The following is a 26,159-nucleotide window of genomic DNA, read 5'->3' on the forward strand; positions in this document are numbered from 1 at the left end:
AAGGGCTTCCTCTTAGAGGGGGTAGATATTGAGAAAGTCCTTGAGGAGCAGGGTGAATGTTCTGGGAACCCTCTAAGGGGGAGGGACACACAGCAGGAGAGCGCCATGATCCACCCATCACAGGATTTTCTGTAGCAGAGCCTGCCACTTGGGTGAACACTGACAGAAGTTTGCTGTGATGACCCAGGGGGTGGGTCTGACTCAGTGTAGGAATGGGGTTAGGGTTTTAAAGGAATTTCAAAGCAGTCCAGGTGAGTAACTAGGGGACCAGCTTCCAAGGAAAGTGAGAAAGGTGGTAGGAAATGGAGGGAAGAAAGAACTGACCCAAGGCCGGGTTCAAGGGCAAAGACGACTGAAATGAGGGGAACTGGAAGGGTAGGAGGTTGTGGTCAGAAGGTGGGGTATTGGAATTTAAGATTTGTATGTGTACAAAATTCAGACGATGAAGAGTTCCAGGGTGTGGTCAGGAAATGGGTAGCTGAAGTGCTGACTCCAGTGAGGCCGAAGGAGAGACAGCTCTTTCTTCATACACTTCTCAGTAAGCTGTAAGAGAAGCATTCTGACTGTGGGTGTTTTCTGTGAGCAACAGTGTCTCCATTCCCAACAGCAGTCTGTTTTAGGGGAAACAGACTTCACAGGATTTTCCCATTGGAATAATCCAATCTCTAGAAACTGGTTTATTACTAAAATGCTACTTGGTTCAAACAGTGCCCACATTTCTTTGATTTCTTTTTCATGTTCTTCAGAGTTCCTTAATACTAATGGTAATGGATTGGGTGCAGGGAGCAGTGATCCCTGTTGAAGACGCTTACTTAGATTAGGGATATTCATGTACCAAGATGAAAGAACATTTATAAAGGAATAAAGGTGTACAGAGTATTAAGGTCCAAACACTAGTCACCACAAATACTTCTGCAGCATTTTCATCGTATCAGGTGCTGCTCTAAGGACTTTTGATATGTGAACTCAATCCTCCTAATAGGCCTTTGAAATAGGTACTATAATTATCTTCATTTTGTAGATGAAGAAACTGAGGTTCAGAGAAGTGAAGTAACTTGCCCAGAGGTCACATAGCTAGGAAATGACAGGGCCAGGATCTGACTGCAGGCAGATACTGCAAACACAGCAGTGAGGAAGTTAGCCCCTCCACCTTTTGGTGGGGAAACAGAGGTGAATTAATAAACTACTGCTCGAGGCTAGTAAGTGCTGGTGCTGGAGCCCCACACAAGGCCGTCTGAGCAGTTAGCTTCCAAGCCATGCTGGCCCTTTCATCCAGATGGTGACCTTCAATTGTGGAAATGATCTCCCGCCTTGTAGTCTCCCTTCGGAGAAACTTAGTGGCAGTAAGAGTAGTTACTCAACATGTATTTGGGGAATAAACAAATAAATGGACATTGCCACACTTCCTGGTGTCACAGTTGGCCAGTGGGAAGCACTGTACAGTTGAGTAATTCCAGATAAACACAGGAACGTGGTGTTTAGAAGCTGCCCATAAAGGAGGAGAAAGCAGACAGAAAGCACAGGAGGGAGAAACCAGGACCCCAGAGGAGAGTGGGCAGCAGCAGGTGCCAGCAGGCACCAGGACTCCCAGGATCCCAGAACCCAGGCCTTGCTGCCAGCAGACCTGGGTGGCAGGTGGGCAGGTAGCATCCCTGCCTGTGTCCCCCTCTCTTGCCTCTAGCTCAGCTGCAAAAACTCAAAGAGCGACCGTGGGGCCCTCAATAAATATTTGTCCAATGAGTAAAGACAAGGGAGGGGGCGTGTTTTCAAAGCCTGTCCTAGTTCTCCCTGTCGACCACACCTCAGTAGTCACCGTCCAGATAAAACTGCCCCGTCCTGGTGACCGTCACCAGCGGAGGAGCCATGCCCAGGTACACGGTGCACGTGCGCGGAGAGTGGCTGGCCGTGCCCTGCCTGGACGCGCAGCTGACCGTGGGCTGGCTGGGCCGGGAAGCCGTGCGCCGGTACATCAAGAACAAGCCGGACAATGGCGGCTTCGCCTCGGTTGGCGATGTGCGCTTCCTCGTGCGCCGCTGCAAGGGCCTGGGCCTGCTGGACAACGAGGACCTGCTGGAGGTGGCCCTGGAGGACAACGAGTTCGTGGAAGTGGGTGAGTGGCCAGAGGGGAGTGGCGAATCACATGGCCTGCATCCCGGGGAGGGAATGTTCCCTTGCCCTCCCCACTCCGGGGAAAATGCGCACTGGCCGTGTCTTAAATTCTCACACACCCCTGCGAAGAAGGTAGGATTCTCATCCACCTTTTACAAGGAGGCAACAGACCCAGAAAGGAGGATACATTAACCCAGAGTCAGTCAGGCTCCTAGTAAGCAGCAGAGACCAGATTTGAACCCAAGACTGTGGGGCTGAATCCCTTTGCAGTTACAAGTCATTTTGAAAGTCCCTTTGCCCTTCAAAGGAACCTCACCAGACTGGAGGCCAGTAGCAGAGAGGAGTTCGGATTCAAAACAAAATAAAGCCAGAGATGGGGATGGAGGTGAGGTTTAGATCTGGAACTTTCATTTAACCCTCCATGTTCACACTCAGCACCTGCACCTCTGCCTTTTGCTCTCCTCTGTAAACTTGAAAGCATCTGAAGTCGTTTTAGAGCAGCCATTTCTATAGAATTCAAAGGCAATGGAAGAGCCCTTTCTTGGTTTATCAGTAACCAGTGTGGCTCTCCATTGTGATCCATAAAGGGTCTCTCTTGCACTCTGTTTCAGTTATAGAAGGGGACACCATGTCCCCTGACTTCATCCCATCGCAACCAGAAGGAGTTTACCTGTATCCTTTCCTGCAGGCTCGTTGGTCTGCTCTGGGGGCTACTCCTGCCAGTGATGGGGCTGGGGCTTTTCCACACTACCCAGTATTTTCCTTTACCTGGCTTACAGATACAGCAAATACCGGGAACCTGAAAAGGTAAGCTTCAAGCCACTTCCTTTTTTGTTAATTAAGTCCCCTTCATTTTAAGGAGTAGGGAGGGCCAGCAACATTTATGCCCAAACACCACCAATGAGGATGGGGCTTTATCCAGCTCTAGGTAGTAGGGAAAGGCATTATTACTCTTTTCCATTTTTATTTTTCCCTCCTTGGCTTCTTCTTCTGCAAGCTGTCTTTTTAACTAGCACATTCATGTTCCACAAAGAGTGATCAAAGTGTCTGAGCTGTGAGGCTTTCCTACTCTCTTGTTTGAGCGACTAAGCTGTTCAGACTCACAGAGATCCCCTTCTTTTGCACAGTACATCGCCTTGGATGGGGACAGCCTGACCACAGAGGATCTGGTCGGCTTGGGCAAGGGACACTACAAAATCAAGGTATGCTGGAGGGAGGGGAAGGCTGTCCCCTGAGCTTTCTCACTGCACGTGGAAGTCTTCCACATGCTCAGCTCTGACCAATGTTTTCCTAGCTCACCCCTACTGCTGAAAAGAAGGTGCAAAAATCCAGGGAAGTCATAGACAGCATCGTGAAGGAAAAAACTGGTACCTTTTTCTCTTTATGTTACCCAGGTCTTTTTATCGAGTTAAAAAACGTGGCCTGTGTCTAATTGTATACTGTTTTTTATTCTAGTTGTTTACGGCATTACTACAGGTTTTGGGAAATTTGCCAGAACTGTAATTCCTACCAGTAAGCTAGAGTAAGTTTGATTCCTCCTCACCAAATGCACACACATTCACACACCACCCATTCACATTTTTGAGATTTCTTTCAACAAGGGAAATAATTAACATTTGCCCCAATTTACAGATGAGGAGAGTGAGGCTTGAGTTAAGTGGCATGTGAGTTGATACAGAAAACCCATACTTGCTGGTGCCTTCCATTGCACCATCTTGCCTTATTCTGCTCCTCCAAAGACTTAGCTATTTTTCCTTTATTTTCCTAGCTGAGGGAACATTTTCACTGTGAGGTATCTAAGAGGGCTTTTTTTCCTTTTCTCTTCCAGGGAGCTCCAGTTCAACCTAGTACGTTCACATTCTTCAGGTAACTCATTCCAAATGTTAAGTGCCGCCTTAATCTTGTCTGATTTGATGAGTGAAGTGCAGTCGGCCCTCGGTATCTAAGGGTTCTGCATTCGCAGATCTAATCTGCCTTGGATGTGAGTTGAATCCACAGATAAGGAACCTGAGGATGGTGAGGGCAGACTGTTCTACATCACTTTATTCAAGAGACTTGAGCATCCGAGGATTTTGATAGCCAATTTGATAGGTTGGGGAGGGGTAAGTGTCAGGCATCCTGTAACAGCCAAGAATAGGTAGGGTGTTCCAAGGAGTAGGTGCCAATTCTGCTGCTGGGCAGGGAGGCAGGAAGCATCAGACAAGATCACCTTTTGAGTGAATCTCAGAAAAAGTAATGGGCCAGGCAGAAACACAGGGTTGGGATGGAAGCATGAATACAGTCATGCCGAGAGTCATTCAGTCGGGACAAAATTAAAGCTGGAACTCCAGGGATGAGTTGATCTGGACAAGCTGAGACAGGAGAGTCTATCAAGAATCAGCTCCCATCAGACTGCAAAGGTGCTTGTGCTGAGGAGTCTGGACGCTCTTGTAAGGGTGTTGGGGAGGGCGGGGGCTCACTGAAGCATTCTAAACAGGGGAACTGGGAAGGCAAAACTGTAGTTTCACATTTGTCTGCAAGGTGAGACTTGAAGGGAGACAGTCAGGAGGGAGAGCAGTGCAACGATCTGAGTGAAGAAGTGGAGAGAAATTTGAGATGGAGGTGGCTAGGAGGTGGAAAAGACCTTGTTTTTCTTGGAGAAAAACATCAATTCTGTTTTGTAGGTGTTGGGAAACCACTAATCCCTGAGAGATGCCGGATGCTCTTGGCTTTAAGGATCAATGTCTTAGCCAAAGGATACAGTGGCATTTCCCTGGAGACTCTCAAACAAGTTATCAAAGTGTTTAATGGTAATGCCATGGATCCCCAACTGACTCTCCATTGAGGCTGGGTGGTGACAGGGTGGTGAGAAATAGTGAGACAAGACATAAAACAATGGAGATGAATGGCCAATGGACTTGGCAAGGAGGAGGATAGCTACATGGGGGTGGAAGGTGGGGGTGGAAGGTGGGAGTGGGGCAGAGACTCTTACTCCTGTGGGCTTTCATCCATTTTCTGTCACCCTTCACTTAGCACTTGGCATCTTTAAGACTAGAAAGAGCCCCTTAGGTTCAGGCTGGAGAAAACCTTTGATTCAGTGGTGTTTGAATGTAGTTAGAGAAGTTACATCAAATCATCTGGGAAATATAAGGATCCCTGAATGTCCATCCCAAAGACCGATTTGGTAGTTCTGGTTGGTGCCTGGGAATCTGAAATCTTAATGCCCCCCCAAGTGGTGGGATAGCCAGACTTAAATAACTGAAATTCAGCCTCTTACAAGGTAGAACAGAAATACTGAGATTAAAGACTTGCTTGTGATCATGAAGCTGTCTAGTCCCAAGATACGATGCAGTTCAACTCTTTGGAGCTTAAACTTCTTGGGATAGGAAAATTACAAAGTAGAGACAAGATCTGACATGCTTGGGAGGCCATTGTCCCTTCTCACAAGATAAGGATAAACATTCTGGGTCAGGGAAAACTTGGAGACTCCTGAAATGAAGGAGTGGGGGGAGAAGCAGGTCTGGCAGTCACAGAGAACAAAACCCAAGCTAGAGTTCCCATGGGCACAAGTGACCCGCAGATATGATACGCCAGTCAGTGAATAGCAAGTTGAAAGAACACTCTATGGTATGTAAGGCTGTGCTGCACAGACCAGCAGTGATTCAACACCTGTTTCTACTCCCACCTGGTCTGCCCTACTATAAGCCTAAAATCCCAGAGCGTATAACTTCAGCCATGAACCCACCTATGCTTTATGGGTGAGCCTAAGTTGCCTCTGGGTCCTAGAGTTCTGAGAACTCTCAGGATGAACTATGATCTGGACACTGAGCTGTGGGTGGTACTGCTCTATCCTACTGACATTGCTTAGCAGTTGGAAAAAACACTGCTGTCAGTAGTTTGAGTTTACCTTGGAAATGCAGCCTCTTTTTTTGAGTAACTTAATGGGAATTTCCTCCAAAACAGTACATATCCATTTGTAAGTGGTGGTGAGGTGGCAGACTGGGTGACAAGGAGTCTAGCAGAAAAGAGGAGAATAAGTTGCCTGAGACTTTACCTCCCCAGAGAACCCCTGTTGACACTCTGGTACACCTCATCTTTCTAGAACAACTTGTATTACTTTTCCAATGTAGACATTTTCATATTTTCAGACATCCTCCAATAGCTTTTAATGGTGACACACACCATTCAGTCCTGTGGAAGTCTCTTAATTTCCTATTGAGATCATTTTTAAACTTTTCATTCTTAGAAATAGGTGGCAATGAACAGGTCTGGTAGTTAGTTCCCGATCACATCTTTAAGAGACATTGCTAGAATTTCTAGAAATTTCTAGGTCAGATTAGAGCACGCACAATAACAGTAAACAAAGGGGCAGAAGACCAAGGAGAAAGAAGAATTTAAGGGAAGAGATAGTCATTACAGGGATATAGGTGCCAGGTCACCTTGCTTCCATGCAGCCTGATCTTGATTCTCTTTAATTTTTATTTATTTGGGGGGTTGTGGAGGTAATTAGGTTTATTTATTTTTAGAGGAGGTACTGGGAATTGAACCCAGGACCTTGTGCATGCTAAGCATGCGCTCTACCACTTGAGCTACATCCTCCCCTCCTTGATTAGCTCTTTATGTAAAGTGTTCCCCCCACCCGCTTCACACAGTATATCCCAGTGTGTCCTGGCTGAAACGTGTAATGCTTCCCATTGTTCTTGGGATAATGTCCAAACTTAAAGTGGCTTACTGAGAAGGCCTCGCTACTTGCAGGGTCCTCCTTCCAGCCTTTCTCTCTTTCTTCCCCTTGCCTCTTTCTTTCTACAGCAGCTCAGCCAGGTCCCTTAGTGTTAGTTGTGCTTGAGGGATTGTTTTTCCCCAGGTATTTAAGCTGTAAGCAATACTACATCCTGTTGGGGGAGGTTGGCGTCAGTGTCAAAGCGAGGATGGCCAGAAGGAAGTACTCTTGAAGTAACTGGTGCCTGCTTCTCTCCCAGCCTCCTGCCTGCCCTACATTCCAGAGAAAGGAACCGTTGGTGCCAGTGGAGACCTTGCCCCACTCTCTCATCTTGCTCTTGGGCTAATTGGGGAAGGGAAGATGTGGTCTCCGAAGAGTGGCTGGGCTGATGCTAAATATGTAAGACCTTAATAACTGCTGCCATCTGTGGTCATTTCCCTAGGCTGGACGTCAGGGTACTTGCATGCTTTCCATCACTTAATCCTTACAACAGCCCAGTGAGGGGGCCACTGTTATTCCTATTCTGTGGCTGTGACAACTGAAGCTTAGAAGTGTGGACAGTCAGGAGCCCAGCCTTAGCACAGTAGGGGTGTCAGAGTAGGTAAGGCTCTTAGCTTCCATACTCAACCGTCAGCCTTCTGCACTTGGTGATCATCTTGGTAAAAAGGTATAGTGGCCAGTGTTAATTGCAGGAATTTATTTTGCATCTAAAATGCATCTAGTGCCTATCCGGGAGGTCACACATTGTTGCAACTTATTTAGTTGCTGGTCTAACAGGTACAGAGCTGTGGATCATAGCACTTACTGAATGGCTTCTGGAAAGGAGGTTCCATTCCTCCCTCTTCCCCCACAAGGTCTTATCCGATGGCCAATCAGAAAGGCTTGTCTTTGATGACGCTTTAGTATTTTCTTCACTCATCTCCAAATTCATCAGAGCAGCCCATAGAATTATTTGAAGTATCACCTAATCTCTTGCTGGGAGGTCCCCTATCAGTAAGTGAAGGGGCAGAGGACCAAGGAGGAGGAATAAGTTAAGGGAACAGATAATCATTCTGGGGATGTGGGTTCCAGATCACCTTGCTTCCATGCAACCTGATCATGACTACTTCTCTGGGTACGATGTTTCCCCGACCCCCTTCACACAGCAAACCCAAGCATGTCCTGGCCAAAACCTATAATGCTTCCTGTTGTCCTTAGGATAACATCTGAATGTCAAGTGGCTTACAAGAGTCTTGTTTGTCACGTTATCTGCCTAATCCTCCCCCCACCCCCGCCAAGGGTGCACATCACAGAAGCCAGAGGTTCCCTGCAGCCCAAGTGTAATGTGTCTTAGGCAGAGGGACCAGCCACGCCCTCTTCTCTTCCCCACTCACTCTGTCCCTCCTTCTGATAAGTCCTCTGGGAAACTTCCCTTTCTGCTTTCCTGGTTCTTTTCCCATCCCTATCCCCATCCCCATCCCCAGCACCTCGCCCCCGCAACCGAGTCCCTTTTGCCCCTACTTTGTGCTCTCCCAGGCTCTTGTGTGATTATTTTCCACCAAACACTACCCACTTCCTACCTCCTAGAGCACTTAACATACTATGACTGTAATTAGCCTGAGCTTGTCTGTCTCCATTTTTCCTACCCTCAGCCCCAAACACCCAGAACAGAATTAGCATATGTTATTCTAATAAGCCTGTGAAACTGACAGAGTAAATAGTGCCACCCTGTCTTCCTTCTTCCCTACAGGGACCTTAGCCTAGTGACTGCTTTCACTTTTTTTTATTTCAGGGGATGATTATTCTGCCCATTTTCCCTCAGGATGCTGTATCCATCTCTTAGCTCCATAAGCCCCTCTTAATTGGTGCTCACACATTTTCTATACAAGCAAGAAGCCTTGTACTGAGGCTCTGCCATTGTTCAGATAAGTAGGATGAGGGTAGAGGATTTTTTTAGGTCAAGCTCTGGAGGCTGGGGAATGTGAACAGAGTCAGAACCCAGCCTTAGTGCACCTGCATATAAGTGTGCTAGAAACCAACATTCAGGGTTGATTCTGTAGACACTAGAGCCCCTGATTTAGGTATGCAAATTATTTGATAGCTAAGTCTGCTTGCAGACTACAGAACAGGACTAGAGACTAGACCAGCAAAGATGAACAGAGGCGATTCATGTAGGTCTCATCTTTTATAAGACAGACCTTTGGGCTTAAAAATCTTTTACTGGATTCCACGTGAAGTTTGAAATATGCTGGTATTTCATGTGATACCCATTTTTACCTTTTTAATCATTCTACAGGTCCTGGAAGCTCATGGGTTGAAACCAGTTGTTTTGAAACCAAAAGAGGTAAGGAAACACAACGAAAATGTGTTCATTTTAACAAAATGTAACATAAATTTTAACATAAATCTTCATTTTTGTGCTATTTTCAGTCTTAATATCAGCCTCACTGGTTTCTTAAACTTAGCTTCCATGTTTGTTGTAAGTTGGTCACTGGAGAAAGGTCTCTGTCTTAAGCATTTAAAAGACTCTTCATGCCATAAATACTTAGGGCTTCTCTTACAGAAGAACTTAAACTTCAAACTGGGATCTCTAAGGATCCCTAAGAGATGCTACAAGCCAACATCCCTTAGGAAGCTCTAAGCCAAGAGTCTTGGACCAGAAATTTTTCAGGGTGTCTTGTCTACAATGAGAATTCGAAGAAGAAGTGCAGCATAATTAAGAGCTAAAGATTTTATATGCAGTGTACACTGGAGCTCCATTGCTTCCTTGAGGATGGGGATACTTAACTGCTTTTCCAGATTTATACTAAGGATTTCATATATGATGGCTTCATCCTTGAGTGCTTAAGAATTACTACCACACACTTTAGAAACCATGAATCAACATCCTTCAGCTGACAGGCTAACTTTTCTCTTAGGAAAGCAAAAGATAAGAAATCAATGTGCACATACACTGGTAAACTTATCTCCCTCTCCCCCAAGGGTCTGGCGCTTATCAATGGGACGCAGATGATCACCTCCCTGGGCTGTGAAGCTGTGGAGAGAGCCAGTGCTATTGCTCGGCAGGCTGACATAGTGGCGGCCTTGACTCTCGAGGTGTTGAAGGGCACCACCAAAGCCTTTGATACCGGTCAGCCTGGTTCTTCCATTCGGTTGCCATTAATTCAGCCAGAGCTGGTGGGATGGGCTGGTTGAGATCTTCAGCCATGGGAGTGGTGGGGGCGGATGGCAGGGGAGAAGAAAATCCAAGTGCCTGTGCATACCCAGTGCTGTGTTACAGCTTCACCTAAGTCATGCCACACTTGGTCTTTGACATGAGTGTGTTTCATAGACAAATGCTGACCCTGCCCCAGATCATCCAGCTCTGACTCCCATCTAACTACGTTGTCTTAGGAATCTGTTTGCAGGATTTGAGAAGTAGGATTAAGGCCGGTCCCCATCAGAAATCAGGAGAGGAAAACTAGAAGTGGTAGCTTATCTTGAAAACAGTATCTTTGAAAGACCCCCTTCTCTTATAAGCAGTAGGACAGAAAAACCGCCTAAAAATGACTGAGTTAAATCAGGCCCTGTAGAGCCCTCTTCCATGGTAAGCCTAAATCTTTTTAGTGTCTTGAGTTGAATTCCCAGTGGGTTCAACACTTAGTCTGCACTCGGATATTTAAAGTAGAAAGGATAAAATCAATAAGGAAACTCCTGTTTTTCGAGTTAAGTTTCTATCTTAACTTGAGTGGTGGTTAAGGACCCCTGGGGCTTTTGAGGGCTCTGCCAACACTGTGTATGGTCCTGGGCTATTGGTGATAGTTCATTCTAATATAAGAATTGCTCAGACTTTTTCTCCTTCCTCAATTCTAGACATTCATGCTGTTCGCCCTCACCGTGGGCAAATTGAAGTTGCTTTTCGGTTTCGGTCCCTCTTGGATTCAGATCACCACCCATCTGAAATAGCAGGTCTGGACATGCTTATGTGAGTGAGCTTATTTGCTTTCGTGTTTTGGAGAGAAAACTGCTAATATGTCCCCTGCCACCCCTTCTACCTCTTGTACAGAAAGCCACAGGTTTTGTGATCGCGTTCAGGATGCATATACCTTGCGCTGCTGTCCACAGGTAAGCAAAAATCCAACATGTTTCTACTCTTTCCCCCAACTTAGGGGGGGAAGATAGAAGGAGAGGAAAGTATTAGAAAATCGTGTAATGGCCAATTATATCCAAATTTCTGTACTGCCCCTATTAAAATTATGTATATCATACTTCCATTTGTTCAATTATTGTAAAGTTTCCATTTTAGATGGTAAGCTACTTGTTTCCCTTTGAATTGCTTTCCTCAGCTCCCTTGCAGAGAAGTCCAACAGACAGCTTACTGTTTTGGTTTAGTGCCCTAAGTAAAAAAAAAAAATTCTGGTTCTCCTCGTTAGACAGAACTAGAACCAGCCTGCCAGGGATGGTCCCAGGAAAATCTAATCATACTTCAAGGGGAATATCTATGGCTAGATCTTATCTGCATTTAATAGGCAGACATAGACCATTATAAATGAATCTGTGAGGCTTAATTTTAAATATAAAATGCAAAAGATCTGGGTTGGTGTGAAGCCAAGTGAATTGCAGATGTTACAACTCGTTTGCATATGGCAGTTAGTTGAATGAGGGACTGACAGATGCATCTCAGGCATGAAACAATACTTCAGCTTGTGCCAAGTTCCAATCTACACTGTAATAAAGTCTTCCCTAGAGCAAGTACCCTCATTTCCTTGTTCTCAGCAAGTTTTATTCTATAGCTAGATCGAAAACATCTATGGGTAAGAATTAGCTCTACAGTAAGAATAAATCCCAGTTTAGAAGTCCTTGCTATTCTAAGAATATCAGACTGTATGTGACAGGCACCATTATCAGTGTCTTCCATGTATTAACTCATTTGATCTTGTTTTTTAGGTCCATGGTGTGGTGAATGACACAATAGCATTTGTGAAGAACATCATTACCACAGAACTTAACAGTGCAACAGATAATCCTGTATCTTTTAACTGTTTATTAAGCTGTAATTCTAGAACTCTAGCTGGTAATTTTAAGATCTGTGATTGTTTTGTGTAACCTCCCTGTCACTCCATTTCGTAGACTGAGTACCTGGGCTCTGAGGTTAAATGACTTGCTCTAGATCTGAGCCGGTAAGTGGGAGAGACAGGTTGGTGAACCTAGTCTCAGGTGCAGAGCCTAACGTGGTGCTTCCAAAACTGACTCAAGAAAGATTAAAAGGGGGTATTTCCATCATCGGCTGAAGACATCTGCCCTCAAACCCACTGCCGAGGTTCTTGGTAGAAGGATGAAGACCTGTGTCACAAGTGTGGTTGCAGAAACCCTGGGTAGGATGGCATTTATGTCAACCTTCTTGGGTCTAGTGATACCATGGTGCACTAAACAGAAGGCAGCCTTTTAACTTTACCTAAGTGTTGATCAGAGACCTATGGCTTTCCCCATCCTGGGTTTATTTCTGACATGGACTTTACTCAAACTAGTGTTGCCATATTTGAACAAAAAAAGAATGCTTCCATCTCTCAAGGACGGAGCCCTTCTTTCCTTCATATTGTGGGTATCTCAGCACCATAGTGTGGGAATGTTCCGAGATGGCTTAGTTCCCCTGGAAGTTGATGTGATCAGTCAGGAGGCACACTGGCAAAGTCTTCACAGAGACAATACTACCTTTGAAGACCACCCAACCCCTTAGGAATCTATTTTTCCTATCCCACATCTGCCTCAGTTCTTAGCACTGGAGAATTAGTGCTGAATTAGCAGCCTGAGAGCAATGCACAGCCTGGGTGAGCGGACAGCAGCTGTATACAGGGCCACAGAAGACCTGCTGAACATGCCTTCTCTAACAAGCCGACTTCAGGATGTGTGCCTTATGTCCTTCACACTGTTTTACAGTTAGATCAGACACTCACTAAATAACTTCCAATTCAATAACCCTACTCGACACCATTCCACCCCTGCAAATGGAGGAGTTTTCATGAACTCTATGTATTTTTGTTTCATCTATCAGTTCTTGCATTGTACAGCCAAGATATCCATTCTACACTTACTTAATTTAGACTTGAAAGGGTATCTAATAGAGTAATAAAAAACAAAACAAACAAAAACACTGTGAAATTATTGGATTGGAGAGGGGATAATTCCTTACTCAATTCTTCCCCCACCACTTGCCTCAGCAAAAATTCCAGCCAAAAGTCCTTTGTTTTCTCAAGCAAAGATTCTTAATTGTTGGTGAATTCCCAGTAGGCCAATATTTGGGATTTCTCCTGCTATACTGTTACCACTATAGTGTGACCTGAAAGAATATTTTTCTCAATTTTCTGTTGTGGCTATAGAATATCTGTTACATAGTTGCTGGATATTATGGATAGAACTTCTAATTGCTATAACCTAATAGCCGACAAAAAAATGTAGAACATCTAGAGGACAACTGACAATGCTTAAGCTGTAAACTGGTGCAGGGATTACTTGCTATGAGGATTCAGAGAACAGAGAGAAGACCGAGGCCTGGGGCTGGGGCTGGGACCATGGGGAAGGGCAGGACATAGGCCTAAAGGCTCAGGGTTCTCTGCACAGAAGAGGGTAACTCCAAACTTGACTAAGTCAATGCAACACATGTCTCTCCAGCTCTCTGGCAGTTAGCACTTCTCTCACACAGCATGAGTTCCTAGTTAATAGGCAGTGAATATTCTTCAGTCCCATAGGTGAAAATTAGCTCTTTGGAATGTCTGTTCCTGCCTTTGTCGGGGTGCCTATTGGGTTAAGTAAAATACATGATGGAATGGGGTGGTCTGTGAGAGTACTAATGTTCAGTGAGTCCAAAGTTGCCACTGACTTCAGTGGGTTTGCCACAACTCTTGGCCACCATTGCTGGGATTGCTGGCACAGGCTCACTGAGGAGAGGGTTTGAAAGTTTTCCCAGAATTGACTGTTCCAGATAATTTGGTGGCTGCTCATCAGCCAGATCTTTCATTTAGCAGGTTCTTCTACAGAGCACAAGCTCACAGTGCCCATCAAAGAAATTTGCTTTTAAACTGGTGTCCTGGTCTCCGTTCTTAGTTTCAGGTTATAAGCGTTTTGAGGGCAAGTACTAACCACCAGATTACGACTGTTATGGTGCTTGAGAATCTCTACTCCCAAGAGAAAACATCACTTCATGCTTCATGTTTCTTTGGCCCCCAGTTGGTTAGACACAATCAGCTTTAAGGTTCTTATATTTTTTGGCTTTTGTGTCCCTGTATGTCAACACCTGCTTGTGGAGAGGCTCTCCTTCCCTCCACACTACACTTGTACAAGGGCTGCCATCTCAATGTTAAAAATCAGTGATCGGTAAGTGTTATGTGAAAGCCTTAACCTGTTTTGAAAGATGGTCTTTGCCAGCAGGGGAGAGACTGTTTCCGGAGGAAATTTTCATGGTGAATACCCAGCCAAAGTAAGCCGTATAGAACTACTCCTGACCCTGAAAGCATTTTCCAGTGCAGGCCAACTGAACTGAGACACTCTTTCAGGCCCTGGACTATTTGGCTATTGGCGTCCATGAACTTGCTGCGATTAGTGAAAGAAGAATTGAAAGGCTCTGTAACCCCTCCCTCAGCGAGCTGCCTGCCTTCCTGGTGGCTGAAGGAGGTCTGAACTCTGGATTCATGATAGCCCACTGCACAGCCGCAGCCCTTGGTAAGCACTTTTCCCTGCCCTTTGCCCAGAACGCAAGCCTGTCTGTCTAAGGGCCTTTCCATTTTACCTGAAAGTGTCCCATTTTGTCTTTGAACAAGATCAAACTTTTTCACCCCCTCCACGTGCATCCTCCCTCTCTCAATACAAATGCAGCAGGTTTAGAGAAAAAAATACAAAACCTAAGCAACATTATACTGAAACATAATGATATACCAATGAGGTTGTAAATAATGAGGTTTCCACAATTTCTCTGTAGGAAGCAATGTGACATCACTTGTGAACTTCATCTTTGCAGCTTTTTCCCTAATCTCAGTTTGAAGACTACCAGAAGGAAAAAGACATAGATGTTTAGAGCTACTGCTGAAACTTGAGCTGACCCAAGTCATTAAAGTCTGGATATAGTGCATCAGACATAGCAACCACTAAAAATATAAGGATGTGATTACAACATGCAAAAATGCTTATAAGAAGCAAGATGCCCTCTATGAAAATTGAGCTTCAAGGTAACTGATTTCTGACTCAAGACTGTAAGGGGCAGAGAAGTAACATCAGAACAGGGCCTGGCACAAAGGAAGTGCAGAGGGCTTCACTTACATATACTCACTTAATCGTCACAACAATACCTTGAGGCAGGTACTATTATTTCCTCCAACTCACAGATGAGTACTTGAAAATCCAACAAGTTAAGTGACCTATCCAGTACTGCACAGCCAATAAGAAGTAAAGCAGAATTCAAACCCAAGCCTTTTGGCTCCCAAACAATGCTCTCCCTTCAATTAATGATGATATCATTTTAATCAATATTTAATCCTAAAATACAGTTGCCAAATTTAACAAATAGAAATGTAGGATGCCCAGTTTGAAAGCATGTGCCTAATTTGAATTAGTTGGCTCATGATTTGGTACTAAAAAATGATTTGTTTTTTACCTGAAATTCAAATTTAACTGAGCATCTGTTTGTTTTTTTTTTTTCTGGCAAACTTACCCAAGAGGCAGGACAGCCTGGCAGTTTAGTCAGAGCACAGGTTTTGGGTCCAAACCCTGACTCCGTCCGTTTACAGCAGCATGAGGTGAAGCAAGTCTCTCAATCCTGCTGACCCTCAGTTTACTCCTGCAGAAAATGGGTGGAGGTGATCAGTTTACTAAATGGGGTTGTTTGGAGGATTCAACGAATACATGGAAAGCCTCAGAACCAGCATGTCGTGAGCACTGAGTAAATACTAGTTGCTATCACTCCTCGCCCCTTCCTCAGCTCAGTTTCACACTGAGACTCAACACAACCAAAAGGCACTGAAATCCATCCTCTGTCTAGTATCTTCTGTTTGCTCATGAATCTCCTGACTGAAATATTCCTTTAAAGGACAGTGACTTCTCACATTAACATAGGGCAGTGGTAATTGATCTTTAGAGAACATTATGGACTTGGGAAGCCTCGTTTGACTGTGTTTAGCTCCCGTAGCTGCTACTGACATTGCTCAGCTTGCTTTCATTATAATAAAACTGGTGGTTTTCTTTTTTTGGCCACTTGTAAGTTACCTTTCTGAACAAACCCTAGCCAACAGAGTGATCTAGATAGCAGGTTTAGGGGCCCAGGACTTGCAGTGCTGAAACCTGAAAGTTCTGGGCAAACAAGGATGAGTGATCACCCTAGTTTACATTAGATAGTTTACACTAGATTATCTCAGGATCCCTTATAGCACAGAAAACAATTGAAGCTTCACTCCGAGCTGCTCTCAATGGTCAAAAGAAGAGGGGAAAAATCTGTTTGAGTGTGACCTTTCCTGGCTTCTGAAGCTGGGGAGAAGGAACTCTGTAATCTAGGTCCTTGCTACTTAAGGTGTGATTCTCTGGACAAAAATAAAGCCATCAACTGGGAATTTGCGTAGAACAGCAGAATCTCAGGCCCCACCTGAAACTCAACATTTGCATTTTAACAAGGTGGAGTGATTTACCTACACAATAAAGTTTGAAAGACATCCATCTAGGCTAACCCTAGGACTACCTGCACCTCCGCCAGACATGCCTGGCAGGCATCAAGCCCTTGCTTAAACCCAGTATATCCACTGATGTCATCACTTAATTGTAAATCTTCTTGCTCAGGATCTGTGGGTCCAGCCTCAATCCTCCAACGCCATGCCTGCATTCCGATCCCACCTCCTCTGGTGACACAACCAGATTGTTCTCTAGTACCTGGAAATGACCATCACTTCTTTTTCTCCTGGTCTCCCCAGCATGCTAAGTGCTTCCAGTGTTTTCAACTTGGGTTTTGTAATATTAGGGTTTTATCCCAGAATTCACTGTAGCTTTAGAGTCCTTCTCACTTTGGGGAAAAACCAACCTGCTTCCTTTTCCCAAAGTAACTTTGGACCATCTGGTACTTGGATAATGACCGAGAGCTCCTGGAGAGCGTATCCCAGGCTGAGGAGCACTTTGGGAAGCCGTGTATCATTCTGGGAGTTTTTCTATTAGGAACATACTTCACCTCTCTGACCTCTTGCAGTTTCTGAGAACAAGGCGCTGTGCCATCCCTCGTCCGTGGACTCCCTCTCCACCAGTGCTGCCACGGAGGACCATGTCTCCATGGGAGGGTGGGCAGCAAGGAAAGCCCTCCGGGTCATTGAGCACGTGGAGCAAGGTAACCCCAGCGAGGCCGGCAGGCCTCGCCAATCAACTATGCGCCCGTGATCCTCAGAGTGGGATCCTCACCGGCAGCATCAGAAACAGCATCACCTGGGAACTCAGGGCGTGTCCCAGACCTGCTGAATCAGAACCTCTAGGAAAGAACAGAGCAATCTGGGTTTCACGAGCCCCTCAGGTGATTCTGATGCTCGCTGAAAGTTGAGAACCACACCTGCTGGCTAAGCCAATTCATCAGCTGGCTTTTTTTTTAATGAAAAATTGAGAACATATTCAAAAGTGGAAAGGTTAGTACCATGAACCTTCATATACACCTCACTCTGATTCAACAGTTAATACATTTGCTTCATTTTTTCTTTTACTTTTCTCGTTATTTTCAAGCAAATCCTTGTTAGTGTTAACTTCCTGCATACTCTTTAACTCTTAAATAGAAACACTTTCTTATCCACCGTGATGCCATTATCACATCCAACAAAAATCATCGGTAAGTCTTAGTATCATCAGAGTACACAGTCAGCACTTCCCAGTTATCTCAATGTCTTCACAGTGGGTTTGTTCAAATTAGGATTCAAGACGCACATTTTAAATTTGGTGGTCAAGGTTTTCAGCTTCTTTTCATTTAGAACAGTCCCCTCTCCCCCCTCCCCCTTTTTTGTTTTCATGCCACTGACCAGTTTAAAAACAGATCAGTTTTCCGACAGAGGCTGACATTCTAGACTTACCTGTTAGCTTCCCCGCGGTGCTGTACTTCCAGCTTATTCTCTGTTCCATCGTTTTCTGAACGTTGCAGTTGACCCTAAAGGCTTGACAGCATTTTGTTTCAGCAAAGGTAGTTCATAGGTGGAGCTGTGTGGGGTCAGCCTCTTCCTGCCTCTTAATCACTACGTCTTTTGTTTTTTAAAGTGAAATTGCCTGCCTTTAGGCTTTGTTCTCAAAGTTCCCAAATTTTTGCAGTTGTACTGGAAGCAACTGGCTGACAAAAGAATATCATTCTTTTAAGAGAAATGTGAGAGAGTTGAGCATTTTCTTTTTTTGGTAACAGCTCTAAAGAGATATAATTCATATACCATACAATTCACCCATTTAAATGGTACAATTCAGTGTGTTTTAGTAAAGTTGTGAATATACTCAAGAGTTGTGAGTCAACACTACAATCAACCGTAAAGCATTTTCATTATTCCCGAAAGAAACCCTGTCCCCTTTACCTGTCACTCTCCCATTCACACTGTCCGGCCTGGTTGGGGTGGAAAGGCATGCATCACTTGAACACAGTGGAGTAAACAGTGAGTGAGATATTCTTTCTCTCTGCGCTCTTGGAAATTAGAGTCTAACCAGAGAGGGGGACTTTGGGTAACAACTTGGCAACACTTTGTAGCACTTAACAAAACAAAATTCTGACAAAAGAATAGAGTTCTAGGAGACTATCACTGAACTTGACCTGGTCTGAAGGGATGACAAACGGCATTTCTGATGGAGTATTTAAGACTAAGACCTGAAGGGAGGGTATAGCTCAGTGGTAAAACGTGTGCTTAGCATGCATGAGGTCCTGGCTTCAATCCCCAGTACCCCTGTTAAAAATAAATAAACCTAATTACCCAGCCCCCAAAAAGGCCCGAACAACAAATAGGGGCAGCTAATTAAGGGGAGGGGAGGAATAGTAGATTTGTAAGGGAAGGTGGGGGGTGTGCACAAAATAAATCGTTCTGGGATGTGTTGAGATCAAGATATGAGACATCCAAGTACAGATGCCATCAGTCAGGAAAGACCTGGGGTGAATGATGAAGGGCAGTGTTCTGTGTGGAGGCTGCTGACGGCGGCTGGAGGTCAGGAGAGAATATCAGGAACAGGATCTTGACAGGTGGTTGCATGCAGGGGAAAAGAGGACATGAAACATAATAGCCCACTGGAGGAAGGAGGGAAATCTTTTCAAAGGGAGCATCTTAAAAAGCTCAGGGTAGCAGAGATCTAGAGTGAGAGGGAGACTGAAGCCCAAGAAATAAGCATGGACATCTCAAGGCCCAGGGAGGGAAGGGGATGCAAGGTCAGGAGAAGCGGTCCTTTCTTAGTAAAAGGAGCACGGGTGTAAGTTAGCCTCAGATTTCAATAACACAAATGGCATCAACTTTTAAAACCTGGAGAACATTCTTGCAATATGTCTAAGTAGAACTGTTATTTATTTATTTGCTCAGGATGGTTTTAGTTCACGTGAATCATACTCTGTTAAGGCGAAGCAGATACTCATGTGAGAGTAGCAGGTGTTTCCATGATTCTTAGGGTATTTCACGTGTGCTTAAACTTTTGGAAGGGAAGGGTGAAGGTGGTTATGAAGCCACCGAATATCAGCTTATTTCAAAATAAATGAGAATCATATTTAACAAATCCAGGTAAATCAAGATACATTGAATCCTCTGCATTTGTAACAATGAAGTGGATGATTTTTAAATCCCACTTGATGCATCAGGGAGAACCACTGCTTGTGGAAAGCAACAGAGTATTTAACAAGATGTTGTAGAGGTGGTGAGTTAAGGATTTCCTGACATGTTTCACCTTTATCTTGCAAATCTACCAAAGAAGCTGCCTGTTATATGCACTAGCAAAATCTGCCATTCCTCCTGTTGTAAGGTAATGTCAAACAGGTCCCTGGAAGTGACACTGTTTCAGAACTGTGGACCCTGGCAGCAGTTAATGTTTGGCTGATGGTTTGACCTGCTTTCTCTGTAGGCCCTGGATAAAAGATCGCTTCATGGCCCCAGACATCGAGGCAGCACACAGGCTGCTTGTGGAGCACATTCCCCGACCAGGAGGCCAGATTTGTGTTGTGTGGGTAGGGGAGGAAATCAGAATGATTACTCAACTCTGATCTTGAGCTCCAGCTCTTTTAAATAAGTGTAAGCACTTATTTAATATGATGTTTTACTTCTCAAAGTTTCCAGTTCCTTACCTGCAAAGTGAAGGGGCTGGACTAGAAGATGTGAAGTTTCTTCCAGGTCCAAAATGGATTCTATAATTTCATCTTCTCCCATTGTGACCGGTCTGTACTCACGAGGGTGAAAAATGTGCTTTACAAAATTTTAAGACAAGGAGTCATATGTTTTTAATCCTTCATTCTGGTTAACCACTTAAGTGATCTGACCAACTTCAAGGTTCTAAATTATCTTCTTGGCAAATAATGGAAGCCAAAGTGGTTTGATTTTGAATTATATTTCTATTTTAAAAATCCTTCATTAGACTATCAAATATGGAAAGATCTAGATTTCAATATTCAGAGTGGATCACAAAATATGGTACATTCTATAAGAGTTTGTAGCTAGGGATAGACAGTGTAAAGACTGTTTTATCAGGAAACTTAAAGTTGACAGGATACCAGTTTCTAGAATTTTGGTTTTAGTGGACTTGGGAGCCTTTAAGTTTGAAGGTTTGAAGCAGATATTAGAGAATTAGTCCCAGGGCAGCCAAAGACTCATCTGCTCATTCACTGGCTCCTTCAGTTCCTTTGATGAAAATCTGTGTGCCAGCTATTTCAGGCCATAGGGAACAGCAAGACTGAAAACAAACTGACATTCACACAGAGGTAAAGAGGAAACAGAGGTAGGTCATCCATCTTGATCAGCTGAGCAGGGAGGGGAGAGCTGAAACATTTACTTGGATAGCTCTCCCCTCTCACCATTAAAGATGCAGCCAAGGGGTTAGAAAAGCAGACTTTAAATGGTAACCAAATACCCAGGCAGCTTCATTCTACCAATAGACTGAGAAACAACCATCTGTTGGTTGACGGGCAATGGCTGTCAGCTTGCATGGGATTTATTTCCCACAAGCATGAAGTCAGACTCTAATCAGCCATCCCCTCCTCCTTCCCTGTTTCAGTGCTGGCCATTGAGCTGCTCGCAGCCTGCCAGGGCATCGAGTTTCTACGCCCCTTGAAAACCACCACTCCCCTGGAGAAGGTCTATGACCTGGTGCGCTCTGTTGTAAGGTAATGTCAAACAGGTCCCTGGAAGTGACACTGTTTCAGAACTGTGGACCCTGGCAGCAGTTAATGTTTGGCTGATGGTTTGACCTGCTTTCTCTGTAGGCCCTGGATAAAAGATCGCTTCATGGCCCCAGACATCGAGGCAGCACACAGGCTGCTTGTGGAGCAGAAGGTAAGCGGGCTACTTGGCTTATTTCTTAGTTTGGGGTCATTATGGGAGAGCAACGTGGAAGTGGGGAGTAGAGAAACCTTGTCTTATTCTTTTGTTTCCTGGCTATTCCAGAAGTGAACCAAAAGGTGCTCAAACAATGTTCAAGGCCACTGAGAAGCTATTTGATAAAAAATCTTTTTTTGTGTCCCGTGTTGCACCCAAACATTGAATATCTAAGGATAAGAAGCTGAAGTGAATTTTAAATGGAAACTTGGGACAAGTATTCATGGGGAGAAAATGAGATGAAAGGTTCATGGATTCCCCCCCTACCAAGAATGTTCTCTGTTATTCAGAAGTACATTCTCTTTTTGTAATGCTATCACCACCACCACCATCTGGTCCAATGACTGCACAGACCTGAAGAGAAAACAATGTTCCCAGGTTTTTATTCAAAGGGCTCTGGGTCTGTCTAGTGCACAGGTGTGTCCTGCCCCATCACCCTGGTGAGATGTGGGTTCTCTTTACTGCTTCTTTCCTCTGGCTATGTTGACTACAAACTCATCTAATAGGGACAGATATTTAGCATGCTCACTCATTTTTTAAACATATTTTTTAAAAGTTCTTTAAGCCGTTTATAATAATTTGTAGGCATTATGCTCCCTAGAATTGCTTGATTTCCCCTGGAACCATTCCTCTGCTCTTGGGGAATTAAATTTTCCTTTGATCTTCACCACTGTCTTTCTAAGTGTTCCCTGTCCCCTCTGAGGGGAAGTCCCTTGCTTGCTGCCAACTCCACTGCTAGTAGAGAGTTGTATGAGGAGTCCATCTTTTTTAAAAAATTGAAATGTGATTGACATTTATCCTTATATTAGTTTCAAGTGTACAACATAATGATTTGATATTTGTATATATTGCAAAATGATCACAAGTCTAGTTAACATCCATTACCACACAGTCACAATTCTTTTCTTGTGATAAGAACTTTTAAGATCTATTCTCTTAGCAACTTTCAAATATACAATGCAGTCTTGTTAACTATAGTCACCAAGCTGTACATTACATCCCCCAGAACTTACTTTATAAGTGGAAGTTTGTACCTTCTGACCACCTTCACCCATTTCTTCACCCACCCCACCCACCCTCTGCCTCTGGCAACCACCAATCTGTTCTCTGCATCTATGAGCTTTTTTTTTTTTTAAGATTCCACATACGTGAGATCATACAATATTTGTCCTTCTCTGTACAATTTATTTCACTTAACATGATGCCCTCAAGGTCCACCTGTTGTTGCAAATGGCAAGAGTTCCTTCTTTTTATGGCTGAATAATATTCCACTGTGTGTGTATCTTATAGCTTATCTATTCATCCCTTGATGGGCATTTAGGTTGCTTCCGTGTCTTGGCTATTGTCAGTAATACCACCATAAACATGGGGGTGCATATATCTTTTTGAGGAGGTTAGCTTTGGAAAGAATACATTTTCTAAAGTAAAACAAGAGAATAGGAAATGTTCCCCCTCTGTCAGTGGCAATCAGATAAAAAGCAGCTATAAGCCAAAAACTGGGCCTTAATTTGAGATGTTTTGCTTGAAAGAGAATAGGTTGGTGGGTGGAGGTAAGCACTAAACAAGGGTCTGAAGCAGTGCTTCTCAGACTATAAAGTGCATGTGATTTTCTGGAGGGACCTTGTTAAAATGCAGATTCAGATTCAGTAGGTCTGCAGTGGGGTTGACATTCTGCCTTGTCCCAGGCAATGCTGCTGCTGAAGCTGGTCTGAGGGCCACACTCTGAGTCACAGGGGTCCAAAGAACAGAGCAAAGAAGTCCACTGCCTCTTATCATTCAAGGCTTGCCTTAGAAAACACACAGTTGTACCCTTGAGCAACTTCCCTTAATTCCATCTGCACTGAATTCTCTAGGTTTTGTTTGTTTGCTGGCTTGTTTTGCTTTAGAAGAGTAAGCAGCTGAAAACCTTCATGGTATCTTTAGAAAACTTTTGGACTTTGTATTTTAAAAGCTGTTAATGCAACCAAAGACTAATTGACACAGGTTATGTGTCAAATGGCTTAACGATAAAAGCAAGCAAACAGCTGCTATGGATCCGGTCAGGTATAGGTAATGTTTTGACTTCAGATGAGGTTGATGTTTAACGGCATGTGAAAACAATGCTGTCAGCACTTTGACTTTGCTTTGTCCTTGCATCTCAGGTTTGGGAAGTAGCTGCACCCTACATCGAAAAGTACAGAATAGAGCATATTCCAGAATCAAGACCTGTTTCTCCAACAGCATTCTCACTGGAATTTCTGCAGAGGAAATCCACCAAAATCCCAGAGTCTGAGGATCTTTAATGGGTTTTGTCATGGATTAACAGATCAGATGGTACAGAGTTTAACAGCAAGTCACATTATGCTGAAGGAGAGACGGGAGAACTTCCCCAGGGAGACCAAACTAGTCTATAGTTCAGTTCTTTTAACACCTGCTTTGGTTAGGCTGGTGACAGTGTTACATTTGCTAAAGCTCACACTTTAGTGTTCTCACTGACCCGGGCAGAGATGCAGTGGTGTTTTCAGATTACTGGAGTTTTCTTTCTTACTGGTATCTATGGGATCCTCACTGTTAAGGGTGAGAAGAGTAACCACAATCGCATGGATCTTTGACTGTCAACATTACATGCACTCAAATCTTGAAACAGATTGATGACATTCTTTTCCAAAAACATTAGACTTCTGTGACTTTTTGTTTGTTTTGGGTGTTTTGTTTTGTTTTTGCTTTGACAAGCTCTCCACCAGTTAACTTTGGCTGATTGTACTATGTCATGATAAGATGAATGTTCTTTAGTATGTCTTCATAAACAACCCTTTTTAGGTCACAATTTGTCCTTAAGCTGCTCTTTCTTTTATTAATTGAATCACAGTAAAGAACAGTCAATAGGTTAACAAGAGACTCTGTGTTCAGGAGTTTGGGAATGAATATACAGATTGCTAGTGGAGTGACTCTTACTGAACTGTGCATTTCATATTTATCAAACGTCACCACACAGATCAAAAAAAAAAAGGGTTCAGATGCGTAAACTGGAGTTGGAGGTTAGTATTATTGCTTCCTTACTATGCGTTAGTACTCTATTCACACTCTTATAATAACCCTGCCTTCAAAGAGAAGCCTCTTCATTTCACCTGTAAGGAATCCAATGTTCAGAAGTTAACCAACTCCCTCTCTATAATGGTAATCATTAAAGCAAGGCCCTATTGACAAAAGTTAGATGGGGCCCTAGAATATGTTATCCAATCTGCCTCCTGCCTCAAAACACACACACACATACAAAGAAGATAAAGAAGCTTCTTGAAAGGCTTAAATGTAAAAAACCAAAAAAAAAAATTACCTGAGTTCCTTTTAAGAAACCACTTCTTAATTTTGTTTGGCTTTGAGTCTACTCTTTAGTGTCCATCTCAGTGCCCTAATCCGATTGTAAATTCCCTGAAAGAAAGGCCCAGCTTAGAATCAGAATTTCAGAGACGGAGGAAGTCCAACCTCTACAGATAAATACAGTCAGCCCTCCATATACACAGGTTTTGTATCCACAAGTTCAACCAACCTCAGAAAGGAAATATTAAAAAAAAAATTCCACAAAGTTCCAAAAAGCAAAACTCAAATTTGCTGCACACTGGCAACTGTTTACATAGCATTTACATTGTGTTAGGTATTATAAGTAACTTAGAGATGGTCTAAAGTACACGGGAGGATGTGCATAGGTTATATGCAAACACTATGCCATTTTACACAAGGGACTTGAGCATTCTTGGATTTGGGTATCTGCTGGGGTTCTTGGAACCAAGTCCCACAGGGGTCAAGGGATGGACAACTGTAAAGAGTTCAAGAATAATCAAAACCCAGATGTCAAATCCCAGATTTGGGTTCCCTTCCGCATACCATGTTGCCTGGCCTGTCTCCCACAGCATCTGATATGTGTATCCTCAACTCAGTGGGGGTGATACTGCCCCCAATGGGGTGAAAATTGGTTCTTAGTAGGCAAAAAAAAAATTTACACATTACAATGGTTTTTGGTCTTTCAAAGCTCAATCCTATCCAACAAAATCTTCTTTAGGGAGAAATTTAATTTTCTCCTGGGAGTCAGGGGGTGGCAATAATTTTTAAAGGTTGAGAACAGAAACGTTAATCTAGTCCAATGAGGAGTACGGAGTCGGGGTTTTCGCATCTCATGGCGCCATGTCAAGACCTTTCCACCCGGACTTCTAGCACCTGATACCTCCCGCTCTCTCCACCAAAGGACTTGTTAAGGCGTCTTGTCAGAGTCCACTCACACAAGTACTAGCGTGCCTACTGCCCTCACTAAAACCAGATTAATTCTTTCTAAAACAACACCCTGGTCCTGGTCCTAACCTGTTCCAGAACTTTCAGTGGCTTCCCCTGACTTGCAGAATGAAGTTCCAACTAGTGAGCTGGACATTCAGAGCCCTGTAAAACCCGACCCGACCTGATCTCGTGGTCCCAGCCCGGCGGAACCCTCTCCTCCAGGACTCAGGCCCTCCCTTCTACATACTCCATGATGTTCCATCTTGGAGCCTTTCCCTCTCCTCAAAATCCTTCCAACCTCCTAGGCAGAGAATAGCAATGCCCTTTGCACCCAATTATGGAATTGTTTCTTTGTTTGCTTCTATTTGTACCTTTTACTCCGCCATGAATATCATCCTTTGACATTCTATTAAGGAATTCACATGCTTTTTCCAATCCACCGAACAAGTATTTTCCTTAACCCTGCATTCCTGAGTTGACCTGCTTAGTGCATTTTAATAAGTAGTTTTCACTGTGACTGTCTGCATATTTGTGCAGCCATTCATTAATTCATTTATTGATCACCTGCTATGAACCAGGAACTACACTGTATACTAGATCCTAGGGACGTC

General features: G+C 43.9%; 1 protein-coding gene and 1 long non-coding RNA gene across 6 annotated transcripts in view; one reads left to right on the forward strand and one right to left on the reverse strand.

Moving 5' to 3' along the window:
- The window catches only part of LOC116667719, a 43,208-nt gene extending 25,276 nt beyond the window's left edge, over positions 1 to 17,932 (reverse strand). The window contains exons 1-2 of the long non-coding RNA XR_004324722.1: positions 17,842 to 17,932; positions 15,468 to 15,593 (exon numbers count right to left, since the gene is read on the reverse strand). This is a non-coding gene — a long non-coding RNA (uncharacterized LOC116667719). The remainder of the gene's footprint in view (positions 1 to 15,467; positions 15,594 to 17,841) is intronic.
- HAL (histidine ammonia-lyase) lies at positions 1,519 to 23,969 on the forward strand. Of its 5 annotated transcripts, XM_032493592.1 has the most exons (21): positions 1,519 to 2,110; positions 2,417 to 2,494; positions 2,721 to 2,781; positions 2,889 to 2,916; positions 3,237 to 3,311; positions 3,404 to 3,476; positions 3,565 to 3,631; positions 3,938 to 3,975; positions 4,773 to 4,898; positions 7,068 to 7,207; positions 9,084 to 9,131; positions 9,770 to 9,917; positions 10,640 to 10,735; positions 10,833 to 10,891; positions 11,714 to 11,794; positions 14,175 to 14,240; positions 14,317 to 14,482; positions 16,983 to 17,117; positions 20,984 to 21,092; positions 21,192 to 21,261; positions 23,445 to 23,969. In XM_032493592.1, the coding sequence occupies exons 1-21, from the start codon at positions 1,864 to 1,866 to the stop codon at positions 23,583 to 23,585; spliced, it is 2,052 nt and encodes a 683-aa protein (XP_032349483.1). In that variant the 5' UTR covers positions 1,519 to 1,863; the 3' UTR covers positions 23,586 to 23,969. The 5 variants fall into 5 exon arrangements, 4 of the variants coding, with proteins under 4 accessions (XP_032349483.1, XP_032349484.1, XP_014417049.1 ...); XR_004324721.1 differs by lacking the exons at positions 21,192 to 21,261; positions 23,445 to 23,969 and adding an exon at positions 19,841 to 20,007; XM_032493593.1 differs by lacking the exon at positions 16,983 to 17,117.
- The last annotated feature ends 2,190 nt before the right edge of the window (positions 23,970 to 26,159 follow it).

Source organism: Camelus ferus, chromosome 12 (assembly GCF_009834535.1).
Source record: "Camelus ferus isolate YT-003-E chromosome 12, BCGSAC_Cfer_1.0, whole genome shotgun sequence".
NCBI classification, from domain to species: domain Eukaryota; kingdom Metazoa; phylum Chordata; class Mammalia; order Artiodactyla; family Camelidae; genus Camelus; species Camelus ferus.

Coding starts and splice junctions, on each gene's coding strand:
- HAL (XM_032493592.1), top strand. CDS start 1,864: ATGCCCAGGTACACGGTGCACGTGCGCGGAGAGTGGCTGGCCGTGCCC. Junction 2,111..2,416: donor CAACGAGTTCGTGGAAGTGG/GTGAGTGGCCAG, acceptor TGCCCTTCAAAG/GAACCTCACCAGACTGGAGG. Junction 10,736..10,832: donor CCACCCATCTGAAATAGCAG/GTCTGGACATGC, acceptor CCTCTTGTACAG/AAAGCCACAGGTTTTGTGAT.